General features: G+C 40.2%; 1 protein-coding gene across 3 annotated transcripts in view; it reads left to right on the forward strand.

Annotated features, from left to right (window-relative positions):
• Positions 1–271: 271 nt before the first annotated feature.
• Positions 272–23,861, forward strand: part of pappaa (pregnancy-associated plasma protein A, pappalysin 1a) — a 97,327-nt gene continuing 73,737 nt past the window's right edge. For 2 of the 3 annotated variants that reach the window (XM_085358318.1, XM_085358319.1), the window contains exons 1-6: positions 272–673; positions 6,891–7,995; positions 16,532–16,677; positions 16,996–17,289; positions 17,632–17,824; positions 18,063–18,184. In XM_085358318.1, coding sequence (XP_085214444.1) covers positions 283–673; positions 6,891–7,995; positions 16,532–16,677; positions 16,996–17,289; positions 17,632–17,824; positions 18,063–18,184 — 2,251 coding nt within the window. In that variant the 5' untranslated portion in view covers positions 272–282. The remainder of the gene's footprint in view (positions 674–6,890; positions 7,996–16,531; positions 16,678–16,995; positions 17,290–17,631; positions 17,825–18,062; positions 18,185–23,861) is intronic. The other variant, XM_085358321.1, reaches the window with a different exon arrangement.

Genomic DNA, 23,861 nt, shown 5'->3' on the forward strand with positions numbered 1-23,861 from the left:
CCCCTGAATGTCTCCAGAGTAGTTTTGCTTAAGAGAGGGGGTCGTGGCTTAGCATTATAAAGAGGGAAAAACAGCATAGCTTTATGGGTTTATTTAGACAGTTTCTACGGTTTGACATTCTACCGCTGTAAAAAGGGAGAAGGAAAAACTCGAGAGGATCCCAAAGAGAAGAACATTGTGGACATATTTTTTGTAGTTATTCCACTGTTTCTTTTATTATTTTTTCCTCATATTTTATTTTTTTTAATTTTTTTTATTTTTTGCTATTTCTTCTCCCGAAAAATGAAACTTTGGACATCACCCTGGGTGTCTTGCCTGGTGATTCTCATCTTGTGTTTTGGATCAGAGTGCGGGATAGTCCGGAAAAAGGGGAGATCCAAGAGGGAGTTGGTGCGCATTAGGGAGGCGAAAGCCACCATCCCAGGGGCTTGTGCCACACGTCTGCCCCGGGGCAAACGCTCTTTGCCCGGCTTGGAGCGACGGGTGCTTCGGCAGCGCCGGCGCTCCTCTCAAGCGGAGGGAAACTCACCAGACCGAGGGAAAGCTGTCTATTTTACCGGCAGGGGAGATCAGCTACGGCTGAAGCCTGGCGTGGAGATACCCAGAGGCAATTTCACTGTGGAGATGTGGATCAAACCGGAGGGAGGTCAACGATCGCCTACAGTGATCGCAGGTAGGCTACTTTATAGCACATCCTCCATCCTATCATCTGCACAACTCCTTTTATTAGTTAAACTTCAAACTGAAGAAAGAATGGAAGATAAACATGCAAACCTTCAGCGTTTTATCCCAGTCTATTTAACAAAGCAACATGCAGTTTCAGCGAGTTGAAAATGAGTTCATCTATCAGACTAGACAATGATGTAATGCTCTAAAAAGTACAGCGGATATTTTAGGTAGTGCAACTATAGGGTCACTGAAGATTTTGATCATATTTAAGATTTCCACCTTACAGAGGTATGATCGCTGCAGTAAAATTTTATAACGCAAATGTGTTCCCCCCTCTGTTTTACCACTTTGTAATGTTCGCGTACGTGAGTAATAAGAATTGTAAGTCATGAAATGTAAGTGGGGATTAGTAGCAGCAGATATAGGCTACTGCATCAGTTGACCGGCAGCTGATGTCACTGCGCGTAAAATGTAATCTCTCAACCGACTTGGCTATTTTAAAGCTATGATGTAATGGCCAAAAGTTTGGGAGGGAGCATGTCACGTCAGGCACAAAACGGGAGAGACTCGATGTATGTGGAGGCGCTCAAAGCTCGCAGCTCAAGCCGCAAGCTTGTGTGCGCGCGCGCGTGTGTGTGTTTCTGTGTCCCCCTCCCCACCCGGCCCCTCCAAATCGACACCTTTGGATTGGCTACCGGAGTTACGAGACAGGACTGAGGGATCCAGGGTTTCCCCCCTTCTTGAGCGAAAATGTGATGCTTATGTTTGCTTATGTTTATGTGGTGTGCTTTCATGGTGTTGTGCACTGTCACCAAAACGCAGATGCTTCTGTGAAATCATGGTCGTCATCATCGGCGAGTTTCTAATTTAAGGCACAATCAGATAGTGATGATGCATCTCTCTATCTAGCGACAGAGCATAGCGGGGTCCAGTCACTTCAGTAAGACCCAGCCGTCAGAGGAAAGCACTGTATCATCTGTGCGCTTTTTTTTCTCCTGTTCTCGAGCCGTGCGTAAAGAAGCACTGAAAAGGCGTTTAAACGGCATTGTTGGTTGTGACCAACGGAGCTTTTGTGCATTACAGGATCGGATATCTTTTTTCTTTTATTTCTTTTCTTTGCCGATAGGGAGCGTAGCAACTCGTTGTCTGCCACAGTACTTGTGCAGATGGCTTTCTTTGAACTGAACTGAATTGAACTCAGTCCTCCTCAGCTTACTCCAAGTCCACACGTCTAGGGGACTTTACTCAACTTTACCAATACATTTACTTATTTACTTGCTTCCTTGCTCCGTTGTTGCCGCATGTGTCCTAATCTATCTACCCAAAACAAACAAAAACAATCAAACAAACACCTCGCCCTCCAAAAGAAACGCCCAGAAAACAAAAACCCTGGTACCACACACACACACACACACACACACACACACACACACACACACACACACACACACACACACACACACAAAATAAAATAATAATAAAAAATTCACTTCTGCCTGCCTGTATTCACATACAGTAGCTAACCCTGGCCAGTTGGCAGGAACATGCTCTGGAAAGCCAGTTCCTTGTAAGAGTCTTAATCTAGAGGAGAGGGGGGTAAGAGGGTCTGTTGTGACCTGAGTGACTCCTGATTTTTTATAGAGGATGGACATGATAACAGGAACATCTGTGCAATATAATGCAATCCAGTAAAGCAATAGCACAAAGGGCGGCCTCCATATTGACCACAGAGTTAAATAAACACATCTCGTACACAATTCTGACAAAAATGAACGTTATAGTTCTTGCAGATGTGGTATGGGATTTCATCATTTTTTAAAGGTGTTGTTGTTGTTGTGCCCAGCCCCCCACCTACCACTGCCTTCTAGAGATTACTTTCCTGTATAACCTTGTGTATTCAGTTTTAAGATTTCCTTCCATCAGTGAGCCAGAGATTGGACCTAAAGACAACAAATTTGTCAGTCTAACAATTTCAACTGAGCCTAATCTTTTAAAACCAATTGAGACCTCAAAATCCTTGTGCCCCTAAAATGCTCCATCCCCATGTTTTGATCTAAGCACAGTGTTGTTGGAGGAACTGTTTTTTTATTGTCTTGTTTTTGACTGCCACAATTGCACACACACACCCCCCCCCCCCCCATTTTTATACGGTTCTTACAGGATGCTCTTTTCTGTGCAACTGACTAGTTAGAGTGAGCGCAGTCTCAACTGTGAAATATATTATGTTACTTGAGACTCTTTGACCAGTTGGAGTAAGAGTTTCTTTCCTCTGGCCTCATAAAATTATTCTGAATGGGATTGTGTCCAAAATGCCTTCAGTAAGGAAAAATAGATAAAAGAAAACTATCTTCCCTTATTGCACTCAGTATGACTGACTTAGCTTTAAGTTACTTTTATTATATTTAAAGAGTTTTTGTTTTGGCAAAATATTAAAATATCAGCATTTAAAGAGGTTTATCAGTTTTTGCAGCCCATATTTGTAGACTGGCTTTTTTTTATTAACTATTTTTTATGATAAAGGAACTATTCAAGCTATAGTTTCATAGTATCTATGTGATCAAATAAAACATTTGTAAATACACATTTGAATAGTTTTCAGCCCCTTAAAACCAATCACAAGACCCCTCTGGGTCACATTTGACAGTTACATGTGGTCAGAATTAATCCCAGGTTTAGTATTTGAACTGTTACAGAGCACCACTCACAAACACACATACCTTTCTAAGCACACAATCAGAACATCAAGTTCTGCGTCCGAATGTTATCCAAATTTGTTGTGCCCGATTAGCCTTTGTATCCAGGTCATGTCGGGTTTTCCCGAAAGAGGAAAATAAATCACAAGAGGAGTGCAGGCTGTCTTCATAACCTGCTGGAGACAATTATGTGCAGTCGCTGGCAGATAATTAAGTTGATAACAGATGTATCTCCTCATTGCAGGACGATACACAATAGATATCATGCTCATAAACTAAGTTTGTTTAAGGTTTGTTTTCATGGCTACTTAGAAAAAGTATCTTATTGGTTTATTAATTTAAGTGTGATACAGTACTGTGCAAAACCTTTGAGCTTCCTCTTATTTTCCTATATTTTGCTTCCAAGGTGCCAGACCTTCCTGCGAATCTTTTAAGCCGTCTTGAGCAATAATTCTCCAGGCTTTCTGAAGCTCTTTCACAGTTTTTCTTTGGACATTGGCTGCTTTTGCATTAATTTTCAGTCCAGTCCTTGGAGTTGATCATTTGAATAAGAATGTCTTTTTGTTTTTTTATATTTTAACCATAAGCTATGTATCATACATACATAAAAAGACACCTAACTAGAGATATGAACCAATATTGTGCCTGCAGATAACAGACAGCTGAGCAAAGAACTGCCAATCACATCTTTAGGCACTTTGTAAATAGTAACTTGACATAAAACACAATGATTGCTAAAGAGAGATAAGAAGCCATTCTCAAGGAACTAAAACATGGAAATAAGGCTGAGGTTTGCCGAATTACAGGAGAACTGGACTGGACTGAAAATCAATGGCAACAGATCTTAATGGAGTGACGAATCCAAATTTGATTTTTTTTTTTCGCAATTCCGCAAGTGGTGTTTGGATATTGTCAAAGGTGAGGATGTTATGAACACAGAGAAGTCCTACTGCCAATGCAGTAACGCATTCCTTTATCAGTCATGGATTGGCCTACACAGAGCTTGGACCTCAACATTACTAAAGCAGTGTGGGATCGTTCTGACAGAGACAGAAAACAGTAACAGAGGCAGCCAACATCCAAAGAAGAGCTTTGAAGATCTGCTCATTGAAGTGACAAGAAAGCTTGTCTATGAGAGGCTGCGCTGGTTATTGAGGTTGAAGTGTAGTGTAGTACTCTAGGTATATTTGCACATATTTCCATAAATCACAGCAACTAACAACATATTAGACAATAAGGTGTGGCACAAGACTTTTGCACATTGCTGTGTATGATCACAGCTAGTTACCCACAAAGAGGTTGATGCTTAAAGAAGGGTTAAGCTCAGAGTCTAACACTTATTCTTAGCAATCGTTACCTCAACTAGAGGTTTAAACTTCTTATCAGTCCTAAGCATTATTAGCTATGCACCGCCTTATTGTGGCTGAATGGCAGTTTGGAAAAGGGTTTGTTTAATACCCCAAATTAAAATGACTGCAAATTATTTAGCTGAATTAATTTGGAGTGAGACTTGAAAGCTATGTCAAAAGGTAAGTGTTTTAAAGTGCAATGATATTTTTATGAATGATATCCTTGTTTGTTTTAAAATGTCATTGGGATTTTCCATTGTCTGCATGGGGAAATAGCTGGTGGTCACTTAGGTATGACCATGAAAGTGCCTTTCTTTGACCTTTTAGAGCAAAAACAGTTCAAAAGTAAACAGTCTTTAATGTTCCCTTCCTTCCTGCTTTTTATCAAGACCTTGTGACATTTTTCTTTGTGAGGGTATGTGTGTTTTTGTACTTTTCCTTTTTTCCTGAGTGTGTTTTCACAAAAGAAGACAAATGGCAAGTGCAAGGAGGGCTGCATTTGAAGCTGACAGAAACAGTGGTCGACTGAAGCACACGCCAGTCTCTTTGTGTGTGTTTATATGTGAACACAAATGTGCACTTCACTATTTCATTTTGTCTGTGCATATGGCCATGGGTGTGTGTATTTGTTCATGAGAATGTATATATGCATGTCTTTATAAGTATGTGCATATGTGTGCCTAAGTGTTTTTGTGCGAGACCCAGCAGTCACAATATTGGGTCTGGAAAAGCATACCATGTTAGATAAATTGACCATGGCAGAATTATGACAGCTGTTTACACTAGGAGCCCTATGAGCATTTTAGCACACCTTTTTTTTTTTTTTGCCTTGAGTGCTCTAGCTGGCAGATGGGAAGCTTTTTCCTTCCAGTGTAGTGGAAAGCCTGAAAACGTCATCCACTGAAGGACTGACCTTGACGCTGAACCCAACCCTCACCCCTTGAACATTATTCCGTGAAAATACCAAGTTAAGGAACGCACACTGCAGTGTGCATCTAATTAGAAACAGGTCAAAGTTAGCAGGTCTGTACAATTACCATTAGCCAGCCACTTATTAGAGGCTCAGGTAACCTAATCGATGGGCAACAAAGGCACCCAAGTTGACAAGTGAGCTGAGGCCAAGATGTGATCATCAGCTTTCACACCATAATAAAGGCAGCAGAGAAAAATATGAAGGGCATTTACAGGAATTTGAAGCACTCATCGTAACGGCAACTGTAAAGAATACTTCATATCTATATGAGCTGGGTCTTCAGGTCACGGATCGAGTGTCTCTTTGTGGGTAGATATAATTACATAAAAGCGCATGATGTTGGCAATTGTAGAAATTACAAGAGTGCAGTGCAGGTCTATCCCCACCTGTGAACACATACGGTAGATTTCCACAGGCTGAAATGGACCTTGTAAGGCGTTTCCCCGTGGTTTTGGAATATTTGCACACTTGGGACTGTATGGATATATGCTCAGAGTCATGAAACGCATTAATAAACACATGCAGTATGCACAGATGTGGACTTGTGTGCCTGCACACATGTACCTCAACAAGTGCTAAACAAACAAACAGTTAGCATTCAGAGATCCCCTAAGAAGTGAAAACACATTACAATGCTTAAGCTGGCATACACAGTCCAAGTAAAACAGGAAAAAGGTGTTTTGGTGCCTCTGCAAAAACATGACTTTAGCAGAAAAGTAGTCTTTTCTGGCTAACCCACTGGCAAGAGACATTTACATGAACTACTTTAAATGTGCTCAGTGTTCATGAAAAGCCTATAGTGAGAGATTTCCATTGGTTCTCTCTTAGCTAAACAAGCACTTCAACCCAATATTCAGGTCTTAGATTGGAAAAAAAAAATCTATTAATATATTTGCTCACTAACCTTGCTTACATTTCCTGTTTCCCCTTAATAAACGACACTTTTACACATATTGCATAAAATATTCAAAAGGTACTGATAATATAGTGAATATATTGAAAGTAATGCTGAAATATTATCACAGGAAAAACTGGTAATGAAACTGACGTACTGTGTTATAGTTATTCTACAAGCCCACTTCTGCATAGCTCCTAGCTCTTCCTCAGGAGATGATGAACTTTTAGTTAATGTGTTCACTTTCTTTTTGTTTAACTCCTGCAAATAAAGGTATTAACATACTGACTGATTTTTCATTCTTTTTTCAGGCCTTTACGACAAATGCTTTTATGCCTCCAGTGACCGAGGCTGGCTGCTTGGCATCCAGGCGGATAGTGAATACGGCGACCGCGATCCCCGCTTCTTCTTCTCCCTTAAAACTGACCGTGCCCACAAAGTGACCTCAATGCGCTCCAACGCTCGTTATATACCAAACCAATGGGCACATATTGCAATCACCTATGATGGCGTGTACATGAAGCTCTTCGTCAATGGAGCCCAGGTCGCCGTTAGTCGAGAGCAATCCGGCGATGTCTTCAGCCATTTGACCCAAAAGTGCAAAGTGCTGATGATCGGGGGCAATGCACTCAATCATAATTACAGGGGGGCAGTGGAAAGGGTGAGTCTATGGAGGGAGGCCCGAGGGCAGAGGCATATCATCAGGGATATGCAAGGCCAAGAGGACCCCCAAGATCTACCTAAGCTGATAATTCGTGAAACATTTGAGCACCCAGGTCGTAAGTGGCTGACTGTAAAAGATGGTAGTTTTCCTCAGCCTGAGCACAGAGGAGGTGCGAGGTCAGGGTTTGTGAATGGTGGTGGAAATGGAAATGCTGAGGGATTCCTGGACACAAGCTTGGAACCTCCAACTTGTGGTCAAACTGTCTGTGACAACGTTGAGGTCATTCGAAACTACAACCAACTTTGGACCTTCCGCCGACCAAAGAAAGTTCGATATCGTGTTGTAAATATTTGGGATGATGCAAGGACAAGGCCAACTGTGTCAGACCACCAGATCATTCTGCAGCATCAGCAGCTTAATGACGCCTTCAGCCCCTATAACATAACCTGGGAGCTTAGCATTCACAACGTGACCAACTCTTCTCTACGCAACCGCCTGATCTTAGCTAACTGTGACATCAGCAAAATTGGCGATGATCAGTGTGACCTAGAATGCAACCATCCGCTAACAGGATTTGATGCAGGCGACTGCATATCTAGATATCGAAACAGCTGCCCTGAACACAAGCAGGGTAATGGTATATGTGACCCTGAGTGTAACTGGGAAAACTTCTTCTATGATCTTGGCGACTGCTGCAACCCCAATGTGACAGACGTGACCAAGACATGCTTCAACCGTTCCTCTCCACACAAGTAAGAATACTTTCTTGACATTTCGTATGATACAGTGTTTTCTTTGGTATTTTTTAAATAAACATATTTTACTGTAATCCTCCAAAAAGCATTTACTGATTTTATAGTTCTTTTTTTTTCTTTTTTTACTCTGACATAATTGAGTAATTTTGGTAAACCAACTCTGCACTATTGCCTCGAATGCCAAGAGTAAATCAAACAGCCAATCTTTCCATACATGTGTCCCTGTAGAAAGCTTTTCTTTATGTCTACTCCTACTGTTTCCTGACCATTTGGGCTAAGGCTGAGTGTAACTCAACTCCCAGCCTGTGTGGCCCAGGAAATCCTCAGGGGGCAGCAAGTCCAATCTAGCCTTGGACTGGTTCAATCAGTGTTCCACACTTAAGCAGGGTAAAACAAACGCAACTGGATGACTTTCCTGGTAGCAAACGTGCAGGCCAGACCACTCATTCTTGTATCCAGTTTTCACCAACTCTCCCCACCTTTTTCTACTCTGTCTCCTATACCCAGAGGTCTTCATTGAACTGGCTTGATTATAGAAGGAGAGTTTGGAAAGAGTGACATTCTAAACACAGCCTGAGGGCAATTAGGAGTCAAAAGGAGGGTCCAGTATATTTTCTTTCCGTATAGCAAAGGAATTCACTTGAATGAAATACCACTCTTGTGAGTCCCAATGAGACAGGTATGAGTGCCTAAACATCTTCTCGTAAAGAATTATCCATAAAAGAAATGTAAAGAACGTAATTTCACTTGCATGTAATAGCCTCTGTAACAAAATTCCCGAGGCATTTTGCAGCGCTGTATAGGAAGAAGAATATTATGTGATTTCATAACTTCAGGAGAATACAGGGGTTGCTCATAAATGCATTCAATTTTTTTTTGTTTTTGTGGTAACTTCATTGTGGTTTGTAGATGATGAGTAAAAGCTGGCAAGGAGAATAAATCTCTGGAATTTTGCTGTATTAAGGTTTGCGCCAGACCTCCAATAGCAGGATTGTTTGTTTCTTGGTACACTGAAACTCAACACAGTGGAGTGAGACATTTTTGCGGACAGTGCAGGGGGTCTTTATGGTATGCTAGGAAAAGAGAGAGAAACGGCAAGGCTTGGTCAGTATTTCTTGCCACTGTCACGTGAGGACAAGTGAAAGGGACATAAGCAGGTAGACCTAGTGTGTGGGATTGTTTGGGTCTTTCTGTTAGTATGAATCAAGGAGACGAGGCTGTTTTCAATCACAGCTAAGCTGGAAGCGCTGTCTATCTGGCACTGTCCCGTTGTTTAAAATGACTGCTAAATAGCTAAATAATGACATCTAATTAACAACATCAGAGGGTAATGCAGGTGGGTTTGCCATTGCTTCCATATCTCAGTTCCCACCACATCCCTTCCAACTTAGTCATCATTAGCCACCACTTGATTAATGGGTTTCTAACTACTTCATTTAGACATCAAGTATTGGCAAAATGCGTGCTGTTGCAATGTGAAAGTCTCCCTGTGAGCATTTGAAAGATGGGCTTGTGAAAGGAAGGATCGCAGCAAAAGTGAAAATAAAATGCACAGAAAGAAAGATTTTTGCCTAAAACATAGATATAATCTCCCCAAGTGGTTGCTTATTTTGTTTTGATTATGGTATGTCTGGAGAGAGACTTGCAGAGAGTACAAACAATTTGACATTCCTCCCTAATTATGGAATTCTGGATGAACAATGTACTGCGTATGCAGGAGAACAATGGTTGTGAGGTCCTGCATTTATTTTTGCAGCATTTGGGCCTGTTACCACTTACATGTAGTGTTTTAAAAAAAAAAATCTGGCTAACACAGGACACACGCAGCTCAGTGGTGCTGCATCAGTTTCTCTTCTGAAAATACCACTAATAATATTTCCCCCTCCCCGCTCCACATTTGGCTGAAGAGAATGTTTTGCATTGTTTTCACAGACCTCGGTTTTGACACTTCTTCTGGTTTTGGTGGTATTTGATGTTATCTGACAGCATTCATTTTAAGGCTAAACATTCTCGTGTCTGGAGCCTGATATATCTGACAGTGTGTCTGTAATGCATGCAATGAGAATCCACTTTCTGAATGGTAGAATGAGTATCTATTGTTGGACAAGCTGACATATGTAGACATACGTGCTTGTTTTATTCCCAATTAGAGATTGATATAATTACAGGTACAAAATCACAGGGTACACAGGAACTTAATACATGACATTTTTGAGAGCAACTGATGAAAGAAATCTTTTGGAAACACCTCACAATCAACCATTTTAGCCTTTTAGAAAATGAAGTTCTGGCTTGGCATTGTCAGGAGCGAACAGGTCATCTGTTTTCCCTCAGCCTCTTGCCATCCCTGCCCCCTCCCTCCTGAGTCAATACCTCTCCCTGTGGCAGGTTAATGGATGGAGTGTCTCATGTCTTTCACTCCTTCTCCACGCTGTATTCCAGCTTGGTGCAGGGCTCTTGACATAGAGTTTTACAGTTGGTCGTCTAAACCTTAAGCCCCTGTCCCATAAAACATAATGGCGTGCTTGGGTGTAAATACCAGGACTTTTCACTTCCCCTTTAAAGCCATTGCCCACCGGTTGTCAAAGTTTCACCTGCACTCTTGTGGGGGCTGGGAGAAGTGAAAAAGTAGATTTTCTGCATAACTAGAGGACTGAAGGGATTGTGGGAGGTGGGTGGCTTTACGTGGGCTATCGTAGGAATGCAGGGTCGCATCTGGCTTTGACGGGATAATATATAGCCAGATTCTGTTGGTGGTCCTTTGAAAATATGACACATGGGGGAATTCAGCTGATATTGCATTGGCAAGGTGACTGTGGTTCCGAAGTCAAGTAAGGTTCTGATGAAGCGTTTCACACATTTCTGCCAGAAATACACTCAGCACTCCATTAAGGGCTTTTACTTCAGATAAGAACTTGGAGAGGTAGAAAGGCCCGGGGCTATCCAATCATCTGTTTCATATGTCTCTAAACAATGATTTAAAAAAAACAAAACTCAGCAACATTTCTTATGCATGTGTCTTCCTTGAAGGGAGAAATATTCCGAGGACTAAGCTGGAAGGTTAAAGAAGAGAGCCTAAGTATAGTAATAAAGACAGAGATGAATGATGGGGCTGTGGTGTTGACCGACTTGATGACAGGGGAGCTGAGGGCCCCCTCTAATTTCAAAAGTGTTCTTGGCTATGAGACTGTCATTGCCATGCCAGCGTGCCCCAGCTTTCACACTTAGCTGCCCTAGACACATGTATACGAGGCGAATTTATGGCTTTATATGAATTATATATGGATGTAAATGGATGAAGTCATAATCCCCCCTTTAATATGTATCAGATATAAAAGCATTAACACGACAGTTTGAGCTGCCTCATGGACCCCTGAATTTCCCCAGCAGAGATGCCCTGCAGTGACGCTTCATTATAGTTAGGATCAATTTTCTTCACTCGCCTTACCTTTTGCACTTTCCCTCCCTCGTTTTTTTTTCTCTCCTTCTCTCTCTTTGTAAGTCTTTGAAACTTGTTTTCCCAGGACAAAAGTAGTGTGGTTAAATGCATGGAAAATCCTGTCTCTCCCAAGTGGCTCATCTAAGCTGAAAAAACATGATAAGAGGCAAGAGTGGGAAACATGGGTTAGTGGATGGGGAAATAGTTGAGGGGTCTATGAGAGAGAACATTGGGCGGTTGGTGTAAAGTGAGGTAAAGGGTAATTTGCAGGGAGGTTTGAGTAAGATAGATAGTTCAATTCTCAGAGCAGTTCTGGTTACATCCCTATGATAGTGTCATTGGGGACTGAGTTCCTGTAACGGCAGCAAACGAAAATGTAAAACATCCACGACAACATAGTCAACACTGTGTGAAATCAGAAACATGCACACATGCACATACAGACATACAAAAGCTTTTTGTATGTTCAGCTTTTGTCAGCCGACTACAGTAAAACTGAGTCTCGCTTTGATTCTCTCTTGCACACTAAAGTGTTAAGGGCCAAGGCTGTTAAAAAAATGAAATTGTGATTAGTAAATTAAATAGAGAATTTCTCCCCTTATTCATTGCTGATGCTGACTCATTCATTTCAGCATCAAAAACCGCGTGACCCCTTTCTCCCAACATGCATGTCCAAAAACTCTGGACAAATATTTTCTGAGGAAATAATGAAATTCCTGAAATTATTAGAAAGAGGGACCTTATATGATCTGTTTTCTCTCTCTCTGTCTATCTCCTTAGATCTGGCCCCTGCGAATGCCCTCTGTTGCTCTTGCATAGGCTTGACGAAAGCATGTAGTACACTAAACCTTTTATTGAAAACGTCTGTTTTAGGGGAGCACTGAATCTTCACTAAGCAGCCCTTATTTGACTTGCGACTTCAGGTAGAAGCAGATTTGTCCAGCAAAACTTGATTTTATGAGGCACTTTGTGTAGCTGCATATAAAATGTGCATTGGTGGTAACTTTAGTAGGGTTACTCCTGTGGGGAAAAATAAATTATCTCACTGGTCAAAATTCTTCCAAAACACTGCCAAACAACAGTGTTACTGACTTTTAAAATACTGTTTTTAGGCTACAAGAACATATGCTATGAGGCATACATTTAAATATTTTATACAGACGTTCCATCACAGGTCAAAAGTTTTCTATTGGATTGAGATCTGGTGACAGAAATATTTTACAAATCTTCTATTGTCAGTGTTAGTTAGCCAGTGTTAGTTGTAGCTTCACTTTCCTGTTCTTAGCTAACAAGTGTGGTCTTCTGCTGCTGTAGCTCATCTACTTCAAAGTTCCATGTGCTGTGCTCTCAGAAACGGTCTTCTACATCCAGTAGTTCAATCCAGTGACGATTTGAGTTATTGTTTTCTTTCTGTTGGTTTCAAGCAACCTGGCCATTTTCCCCTGACCCCTGGACTCAACAAGGCATTTTCACTGAAGATATTTTCTCTTTTTCCGATCATTTTCTGTGAAAACTACAGATGGTTGTATGGGAAAATCCCAGTAGATCAGCAGCTCATCTGGCGTCCAAAAGTCTTGTAAATCACCTCTCTTCCCCATTCTGACTGAACTTCAGCAGGTCGTCTTGACCATGTCTACATGCTAAAATGCACCGAGTTGCATAAGATGTCTAACTCAGAAGATCTCTAGAAGATAGGAAAAAGACCCTGTTTCAAAACACACACACAGATGCAACACACGACAATTAAATAATTTCCCCCAGGGATCAATAAAGTATTCTGATTCTGATTCTGAATTACAATTTAAAGTACCTGATACCATAAATAGGAAAAACAGCATGCAAAGACATATTTTTTCTAATGCTAAAATGCCCATGCAGCTACGCCTATTGGTGCAACCAAACAAAACACTGTAATTCATCTGAAACATGAAGATATCAAATCTGACATCTCCACTTTTAAATGATTACAGGATCATTCACTTAATTAAACAGCTGTAGTTTGTGACACTTGTTTGTGATAACCTCTGGTGACTTACTTCAGCTGGCATAGTAAAGTAATCAAATCAGGTGCATGCATTCAGTGGAACTATGCACCACCTTACTTCATAGCAATTCAAAACATACTCACCCATTTCATGTATTGAGTGGGAGAGTAAATATAAATAGCTCAGTCCAGGATTACACTTCACAAAGGTATGAGTCTTTGAAGATTTTCCTTTTATCTATATATTTACCTCAGTTCCCTTAAGTGGGACAAATGTAATATGAAATGTAGTGAAAAAAAAAACTTTTACAAATTGATTTGCATGCACGAAAAGTTGGTGCTGGAATCGATTCAACAAATTTTAAAAACAATTTACACTTTTCATGTACTAAGTTAATAAAATCCAACGTGCTCAGGGAAGTCTATGATTAAAATGACACTGAATTAAAGCAAAGTGAATAGCATTTAAATTTGGACCTCCTGTTTTGTTTCTCCTTTCTCTGAGGAGTTTGCCTATGTGGCTGTCCTCCCACAATCCAAAGTTTAAAGTGGTTGTAGGTGTGGATATGTCTTCCTGAGCTAATCATGTGATTGACTGGCAGCCGGGTCTCCAGGGTGCATTTTGCCTTTTGCCCTCTACAAGTGACCACAGAAGAAGAACAGTGAATGAAATCAATTTATTTTTATTTACTGGAGGAGAGTCAGGTTTAGCCTCAGTTCACTTAATCTTATGAGGACATGCAAAATGTGAGCACAAAATAAAAGGCAGGCAAAAGGGTCACACAAAATGGGTCAAAACATCTACAGACCTAATTTGCCATAGTATGACTTGGGTCTTGTTTTGTTTCTGATAAACTCTTGTTTATACATCCACTGAATATCTATTTCAAAAGTCTCCCTAAGCCAAAGGGAAAGAATAAACTATCATTTCAGCATATGCAACAAATTACTGACTCTTCCAAGAGATGACTGAGCTTGTTGATGCTGTTTGCCAGGACCACCAGCCAGGCTCATAGAGAAAACTGTGCTTGATGTGTTCATAAAAGGAATGACAGTTTCACTGCTGGAAAGATATCTCATTGTGTTGAGTGATTGCACTCATTTGTACTGCCGTTAATGCTCACAGAGCCTGAGACAGAAGATTATGCCTTGAGAAGGGAGACATCGGAATACCTAAACAATTAATTCAAATGTCAGGCTGACATAAAGTCAGACTGGTCTCAGATTCTCGGTAGAAAACTCATGATGCAGTGAATAGAACATCTTGTTGTAGGACATTATTTCATTCTATGAGCATGCTAAGAATCCATCATATAAATTATAATATTTTTTCTTAATACAAAAGGGTAGAGTAAAATTTTCTCATGCATTGTATAAAAATGTTGGTATTTATAGACATTCAAAGAAAAAGGCTTTCATATTTCAAATATTTATCACAATATACATATATATTTACAACTTTGGAGTGCAATCATGTGGGAAAAAAAGGAAAAAAGTTTTCCTAGGACCCAGTAGTTTTTTGAAAAACCAAGCACACCCACAAGATTCTGTGAGAACTAAAAGGGTAGAAGCCAATTGCTACTAATCAAATAATAAAAACAGGAGTTTTGGAGGTCTGGTGGCCTGGGCTATCACATCTCAGGAAGAGTCAAGAAGTCCCACAAACAAGCCAAAATACAAAAAAAAGAAAACAAGAGCTACATCTCAGACTCTACAGGCCTCAGTTAACATGGTAAAACCTTCCTGATAGAAAGGCTTAACAAGTATGGCTTGGTTGGAAGGGTCGACACAGGAAAACCTCTTCTCTACAAAAGGAATGAGATAGCACAGCTTAAGTTTGCCAAGTTTCATCAACCCACAAGACAGATGAACCCAAAGTGGAAATGTTTTGGCCATTAGGCAAAGTGCCACAAAAAATAAACAGAACACATCAGCACAAACAACTCGCACCAATTGTCAAGCACGGTGGTGGAGGGGTAATAATTTAGGCTTGTTTTGCAGTCACGGGACCTTGCAGCCATTAACTCAGTCAGACCCTTTTAAGGTCATGTGTCTAAAGGATCAAGTTTGGCTGAATTCGGAAATTATGGGACAATGATCTCAAGAAGCTGTTTCAAAGACCCAGTCAAAGTCTAGACTTCAACCCAACAGAAATGTTGTGGCGGGATCTTAGTAGAGCTGTGAGTAAACAAATGTCCACAAACCTCAAAGAACTGAAACAATATCAAGTGTCTAATTTGACTTTCAGCAGTAAAGTATATGTGGCTTGTATGTTGAAATTATAAGGTGCCAGAACCATTTCAGAACTGGCTATTACTTGATTCGTCCTTCAACATAAAACACTGTCATGCACACAAAAAGAAAAACATCATAGTGACTCTTAGCATGCACTGTAGTTCCAGTCAAACTCTGTCAATAATTGCACATTTGGGATTATTATACGGTTTATTGTACTTTCTAAATGATAACGTCAACAACATGGTCTGTACTCTCCCTTCCACCACAAAAATGTAAATGAGCCTTAAAGCCTGAAATTAGTTCAGTGTAAATCAGACTGATGGCAACTTGATTTACAGTGATTATAATAATATAATTATATTTAAAAACATCACAACCCTCTCCTGGTGTACAGTCGCTGGTGAAAGAAAGTAAAACATAATTTTATTGTTATGTAAGTACTTGTTGGCAGTGCCAGATAGTTTGTAGTCAACATTCATTTTGGATGGAGGAAGGAAAACATTCTTCACCCCTAACCAGCTGAAGAAGATGCATTTTATTACGTCCTTATTAATTTGTACACATGGTTTAAAACACTAGCTGGCTTCAACAAGATCATTTATTCTTCTTGGAACTTCATTCTTTTGGTTTCAAGGTCCTTGCAACTGCCAGCACATTAAATAAATATTTTAGTTCATTAGGGACCTAAATCTGAGTTCTGGTTTCGTGAATGATGACACTGCATAAGCTCTTTTGGCTAGGAACAGTGTTTTTTCTTTTCTTTTTTTTTTTTTTTGGACTTGGTGAAATCTGGAAATGACTGTCTTAATTGTTAAGCCATTAACTTAATGTGAAATACTGTGTTTGTGTTGTTTTGTGTTTTTTTTCCACAGAGCCTATTTGGATATGAAAGAGATCAAAGAGATTTTGCAGTTGGATGGCTCAACTCACCTGAATGTTTTCTTTGCCAATTCTTCTGATGAAGATCTGGCAGGGGTTGCCACATGGCCCTGGGACAAAGAAGCCCTCACACACTTGGGTAAAAGACAAAGCGCATAAATAAATGCATGCATGCAAACTCACATGCAGTTACATAAGTACAGGCACACATCACCTTCAACTTCTTTGGCAGCCCAGATTGTTGATTTGGAGTAATTACAGTTCAAGCCCCAAGCAGTTTCTGTCTTCATCACAGCTCTAACAGGGAAGAAGGTGATAATGAAGCTGAGGAGGCCCATGAATAATGTATTGTCTGAATCATACCCCTGTGCCACAATTACTTTACACTACATTAGGAAAAGGCATTTGTGTGGTGTGTGATTGAGTGCGAGTGACTTCTTTCACTGTGTTTTTCCAGGTGGAATTGTGCTGAATCCTTCCTTCTACGGCACATTTGGTCACACTGACACAATGGTCCATGAGATTGGTCATAGCCTCGGCCTTTACCACGTGTTTCGAGGTGTGTCCGAGACTGAATCATGCAATGATGCGTGCTTGGAGACTGAGCCCTCAATGGAGACTGGGGACTTGTGTGCAGACACCAAACCCACTTCCAAATACAAAGGCTGCAGCGATCCTGAACCAGGCAATGATACTTGTGGCATCCGTCATTTCACGCATACACCGTTTAACAATTACATGAGTTATGCAGGTGAGACTGGGCCTCTGCATGTGTTGAGCTACTTACCAGAGGAAAACTTTATAGTTACCCTTTTTGTGTGTCACAGCTAATGTATAGAAATTGTCCCAGAGAACTTTTTGAGTCTGTGTGCATAGTGTGTGTAAAAAGTATTAGGGAATCTCAGCATTAGCGAATCTTTCATGGCACTCATAATGTGCTAAAGAATTTTAAAAAGTTATTTAAAGGGAAAATGCTCATAAATTATCTTGTAGCTTGTTAAAGTAGCTTGTTCTCTTCATAGAAAATGGACCTGCACGATGATCAATCTCAAATTGTATCCTCACACTGATTAACTACCTCTTTTTTCTGCAGATGATGCTTGTACAGACTCTTTCACAATGAACCAGGTGGCTAGGATGCACTGCTACCTGGACCTCATCTATCAGACCTGGCAGCCTGCTTCCAAACCTCCTCTGGTGCCAATGGCTCCTCAGGTGGTTGAGCAGCATCATAATTCCATCACCCTGGAATGGTTTCCACCAATTTCCGGACAGTTTTATGACAGGTGAGATGAACTAGATATGTTATAGTTCTGATACATCCATGTATTGTGATGGGAATTTAATACTAAATATCTTGTTTACACAGTTACATACTTGAAAGTGAGTCCAAATCTAAAGGGCTTAATAAGCTTAACATTGTTACAATTGTCTTGTCACTTCTTGTGTTTGTTTATTGCGTATAAATGACGTGTATTTGGTATGTATCTAAGTTGGTTGCTGTACTGCCTGTTGGTTTCCTAGAGAAGTGGGATCAGTGTGTGACAAATGCACTGAAGGGAGAGTCCTACTACAGTATGCATCAAACTCGTCTTCTCCACGACCATGTGATCCATCTGGTCACTGGTCCCCTCGAGAGGCTGAAGGTACAGTACAGTACTTTATACTTGACTTCTTTTTGACACTGAATTTTCCCAGTCTAGTCTGGCTTTTGCTGTGGAAGTGTAACACATCTTTGTTACATCAAAGAAACACATCTTTGATGTCATTCAGACATCTGTCACTTTCTTGATTTTTTGACCTCTTTCTTCTAAAAGCAATTTTTCATATAAAAACCACACCACATCCACAGTTTACAGTACCATAACACAATTTGAGGTAACTTTTTGTTGCTTGTTTGTTTGTTTAATTTGTGTGAGTCAGTACCCCAACATGCACAAACCTTTGGTGACTGACTCAACCCTAAACTATGCAAATGACTCACTGGATTCATAACACTTGGGCCGTGGGACAACATGGAAGGATCAAGGAGGTCGTTTCCCAATGGATGGTGCTGTATGGTACCACAATTCCCATATGCAGGTTCAGGCCCAAAACCAAGGTCAAAGATCACATGTTAGCCCTAACGCTCTACTGAGAGGAGCCTTGTCTTTCCCTTTTCTAGTCTTGCCCTGGTGCTGAATTGAAAGAAGAGGAATTGGACTGGGACATAAATAAGGCAGTAGAGATGAAGTATTTAAGATTTAAAAATAGTTGCTGTCCCATCTGTGTACCTCTGATCTCACTGTTGTCCTGGCAGTGGCAGCATCAAACATACTTTGGATATTATGCATGCATGTAACTAAGTGCAGCTAAAAGTGCAATAAACATTTGAAATAATATAAACACTCAGCGACCACTTTGTCAGGTGCACCTTATCAACTGCTTGTTGAAGACAGTGTAATGATTAGAGAAACTGCAATAAAACCCAAGAGGTACATCCACAGACCTCAGTTAGCATCTTAAATGTAAAACTCACAACAGCACAATTAGACTCTTAGGCACAATGTCCATTGGGCAGATGAGACCAAAGTGGAGGCATTTGGCCATAAAGCAGAGCAACAAGTTTAATAAAAAACAAACATAGAATATCAGAACAAACACCTTACACCAGCTGTGAAGCATGGCGGTGTAAGGGAGATGATTTGTCCAGCCAAAGGACTTGGGGGCCTTGTAATTATTGAGTTGACCATGACCATGAAGTATTCTAGAGTCAGGCCATCTGTCTTATTGCCAAAGCTTGGCTGGAACAGGGTCATGCAACAGAACAAAGAGCAAGAGCGCTCCAGCAAATGTACTACAGAACGGCTGAAAAAGAAAAGAAATCAAGATGTTGCAATGACTCACTCACAAGGGCGTTTAAACCTTTTCATGGGTGCTCAGGCATCTCTAAATTTCATCATAGCACCCCTAAAAATAACTATAGTAATAATAATAGTAATAATAATGTTTTGTAGTGTTATTGACTTTATCTTAGAAAGTTATATTTTGCCAACTTGTCTACACAAAACAGAATAAAATAAAAACATGGCCCCTTTAGTCTGGTTGTCAAAGCACTCTTGGGCAAGATACTGAACCTCGAGTTGCCTGCAATGCATCAAAGTGTGAGTGTGTGAACATTTGGTTAAAACTGGTTGGGCACAGAAAAAAGTGTGTGTGTGTGTGGATAGGTGAATGAGCCTTCTTGTAAGAAAGTGCTTTAAATGCTCAAAGTAGAAAAGCGCTATGTGAGCACAGTCCATTTACCAATTTGGACTGTTTGGCTTAATTAGTTTTCGCTTAGTTAAGCGCAATTTGCAGGATCTCATTCGCTCTCATTGCAAATCTCTAAACATATTCACACTCACTAAAACACATTTCGAACAGTTATTCACTTGTGATGTATAATCCTAACTACAGGAGGCAGATGTTAAACACAACTGCAAAACAGATGTCACTTCTTAAACACAATGGCTTGTTGCTGATGTTAACCAACAAATGCCAGCACAGAGTGCGCAGCCAGCAAGAATGAGCTGACGGTTGATACCAACAATAAATCGAAACAATGTGAGGCGCAAAGGAGGAAATGGGAGATCGAGAACAACAATGTCAGATGAAAACTTGGCAATTGGGAATGACCATGTTTGTGTACATACAATGGACAGCCTGAAACGTATAGTATGAGATTTACATGCCTATAATTTACTCACAAAAAATGTCTCATCTTTTTGTTTTTGCTGTAGTGTTTAAGGAATGCTCTGTAGTGTTATTATTTTTTTGACTTTTCTGTCATCTGAAAACTTTGTGCGGTTTTGGGCACAGATAAAATAGTTTTGATGTGATTGTTTGGTTTTTGCCAGTAGAGTCAGAGGTTTTGTTAATGTTGTTTGAAAATTGGGTTTTGTGTTTACAGTTTTCAGAAAAGAGGGGACGGTTTCAGAAAAAAGGATCTTAGCAACTGGGAAAAACCATAATTACTAATAAGGTTGTGCAGAACCAGCCCAGAATCCATAACAGGGACGGGCAACCCTGCAGCTTCTGTGACCGAGATCTATTATCCAGTCATTATTAGGCCTTACAATTTAAGAGGCTGGCAAGGTTTTGATTGTTTTGGACAGGTTTTCTTTGGATCTATACTTGTCTCTACTGTGCTTTATTTTAGTTTAAATTTAATATATGTTTATTTATCTCTCATATGAAGCACTATAAGCACTGTTTAATACTGAATTTTTTCAAATTCAATTTTAAATTTAATTTCACAAAAATGTTATTGATGTGATCAAATATATAGAATTACTAGGATTTACATTTTACAACAAACGTTTATTTAAGCAGAGTTATTTAAATATGAGCTTAACTCCTAACCTACAAAATGACAGGAATGCACATATTCATGAAATAACTATGCATAAATTATATAATCCTTCATTTAAAAAAAAGGAAATTTAGAAACTGCTGATCTACTTGGATTTTCCTGCACAGCCATTTCTAGGGTTTACACAGAATGAGCTGAAAAAATGAAAATAACCAGTGAGTAACAAAAATGGCAGAGGTCAAAGTCCTTTGAGCACATAGGAAGGCAACAGCCCCTCAGAAAACCACATAATACAAAGAAGGTATGCAGAGAAGCGTCTCTGGAATGCATAACATGTCAAACCTTGAAGCAGATGGGCTACAGCAGCAGAGGACCACACTAGGTGCTGTGCTTATCAGGTAAGAACAGGAAACTGAATCTACTATAGTTTGCACAGGCTCACCAAAATTGGACAACAGAAAATTGAATAAACATCCCCTGATCTGATGAGTCTGAATTTCTGCTGTGATATTTGGATGTTGGCATAAACAACATGAAAGCATAGATCCATCCAGTTCAGGGTGCTACTGTTGGTGTAATGGTCTGGGAGATATTTTGTTGACACACTTTGCTCATCAACTAAAAAATTTTTAAATCCCACAGTTCACCTAAATATTGTTGCTGGCCATATCCATCCCTTTATGACCACAGTGCACCCATCCTCTGATGGTTGCTTCCAACAGGACAGTGCATAATGTCACAAAGACCAAATCATCTCAAACTGGTTTCTTGAACATCACAAGGAGTTCAGTGTACTGAAATGACCACCACAGTCACCAGATGTCAATCCAACAGGTGCAGCAATAGGATGTGTACATCCCATGTACCTTTGTTAGGTCCATAGGGTGTACCTTATAAAGCACCTGCTGAGTGTTTATACAGCAGACTCTTATATAAAAATAAATAAATTCAACTTTTACATTCACGTACACATCAGTGACAATAAATATAAATAATAAAGTCATACCTGCGGTAACAGTCAAACCACAACACAAGGCTAGAAATGAATCCTAATCAAAGATGATTAAAATTCTGAATCATGTGTCAGTATGTGTGGATGCTGAACAGCAGCTGCTGAACCTTGCCTTTACACTGGTTATAGTGTGTGAACCAGAGGCAAGTCTGGGCTTGTCTAATATGATGTGTGTTTAAACTGTTTTTTCCCTCTTGGAAAGGGTCTTTGTTTGGTTCTCTCTTAACTCTGCTCGGGCCAGCTTCTCACTGGATACACAGAATACTGCAGCTGCTGTCCCTCTATAATGTTGCAAATGTGATCAGTAGTCACGTTCTGTCATTAGAATGCTAGACATTAAATTACTTGCTTTAAGATTATTATAGTTAGATTACTGGCAAAAATTCCTGTTTTGGAAGATGGGCGCATTGACGTGAATGCAAACATACATGGCACCTGTTCTTCAATGTCTTCCTCCTTATACTACTTGACTGGGAAACACTAGCATGGCCAGGGTGAGCCAGAATGCTTCTCATAAATCTTTACTACTCTAAGCCCTGGAGAAATTTGGCTGAAGTAAAAAAGCAATAATGGGGGGGGGGCAAAAACACATGGATATGGATTCCAGGAGTGGGTAAGAGAGATTGGGTGGGATCGAAACCACCCAAGATAGTTAAGAGAATTGCATGTGGTTGGTGACATGAGTGAAGGAGGACTGATTGAAAACAGTACTGCACGATGCAAGCGAAAAGGTTCAGGATGTGTATGTTTGACAACTGTATTTTGCTTTACTTTGCAGTGTTTCACTTGCAATCTGTAGCACAAACATTATTTTCTCTAAATATCTATGGATTTAATCCTTTAAACTAAACAGCAAGCATCTGTGAAAAATCAGAGATTGCAGACACCTCACTAAAAGAGTTTTTAAAGATTTGTCTGCCTGACAGTATAAGCATAGACTGCTATTTTGCATTAGGCTCAAACAACAATACAACAACAAACAAACAAACAAAGAAAAACAGCAAGCAGAATGGTGATTAGCACTGCCACCTCACAGCAAGAAGGTCCTGGGCCTGAGTCCACCGGCCAAGTGTCGGGCCTTTTGTCGTGGAGTTTGCATGATCTCCCTGTGCCCGTTTGGTGTCTCTCTGGGTACTTTGGCTTCCTCCCACACTCTATATACACGCTCATTAGGTTAATTTGAGATGCTAAATTTTAGGTGTGAATGAGAGCATGAATGGTTGTCTGTCTCTTTGTGTTAGCCCTGTGACAGACTGGCGGCCTGTTCAGGACCCCTTATCCTGCCTTATGGCACCCGGGAGAGGCTCCAGCCCCTCCAGCACCCCTGATTTAGATAAACGGAAGAAAACAGTTGGATGGAATAAGTACATCTGAAATGGATGGTTTGATAAATGGATGGATTCATTGGGAATTAAACGAGAGGAATGAAGTGAACAGAGCTGATGATATTGGTAGTCTTTCTTGACACTTTGATAGCTTCTACACATGTAATTTATCACTTGTCTTTCATTACTGCTGTCAAATTGACACTACAGAGCACAAAACAATATATCAAAGGATGAGATTATTGTCATCCATCCTGCCAGGATCAAACACAGCGCATTGGTCATTCTGTCACAATCAAAGGACACATTTGCTGCTTCAGCTAAAAAAAATCTATTTAATTCTAACACATTCACCCCAAATTTACAGTGACTTTAGTGTACAGAGAGCATAAAGTCCCTTGTAAATTTTGTAACATTTTCTTATGGTATAACTATTTGAGTTATAGTAGTTAGCTCCTTCACCGTGCACCAAAATAACTTAAAATTTAAAAAAAGGCTTGTAAATGCTACCTGATTTGATATATATTTTCAAGACAAGAGTGCCCATTGCCTGTATAAGTGAGTCTGTGTGTCTGCAAAGTGTCTCTCTGTTTGTATGTGTCAGGGCAAAAGCATTGGAGGGGGGGGCGGGTTGACGTCTGCCTTCTAAGTGA

The sequence above is a fragment of the Diplotaxodon limnothrissa genome, linkage group LG7, assembly GCF_057381915.1.
Source record: "Diplotaxodon limnothrissa isolate DT_005_m linkage group LG7, D_limnothrissa_male_GT1.1, whole genome shotgun sequence".
NCBI lineage: Eukaryota > Metazoa > Chordata > Actinopteri > Cichliformes > Cichlidae > Diplotaxodon > Diplotaxodon limnothrissa.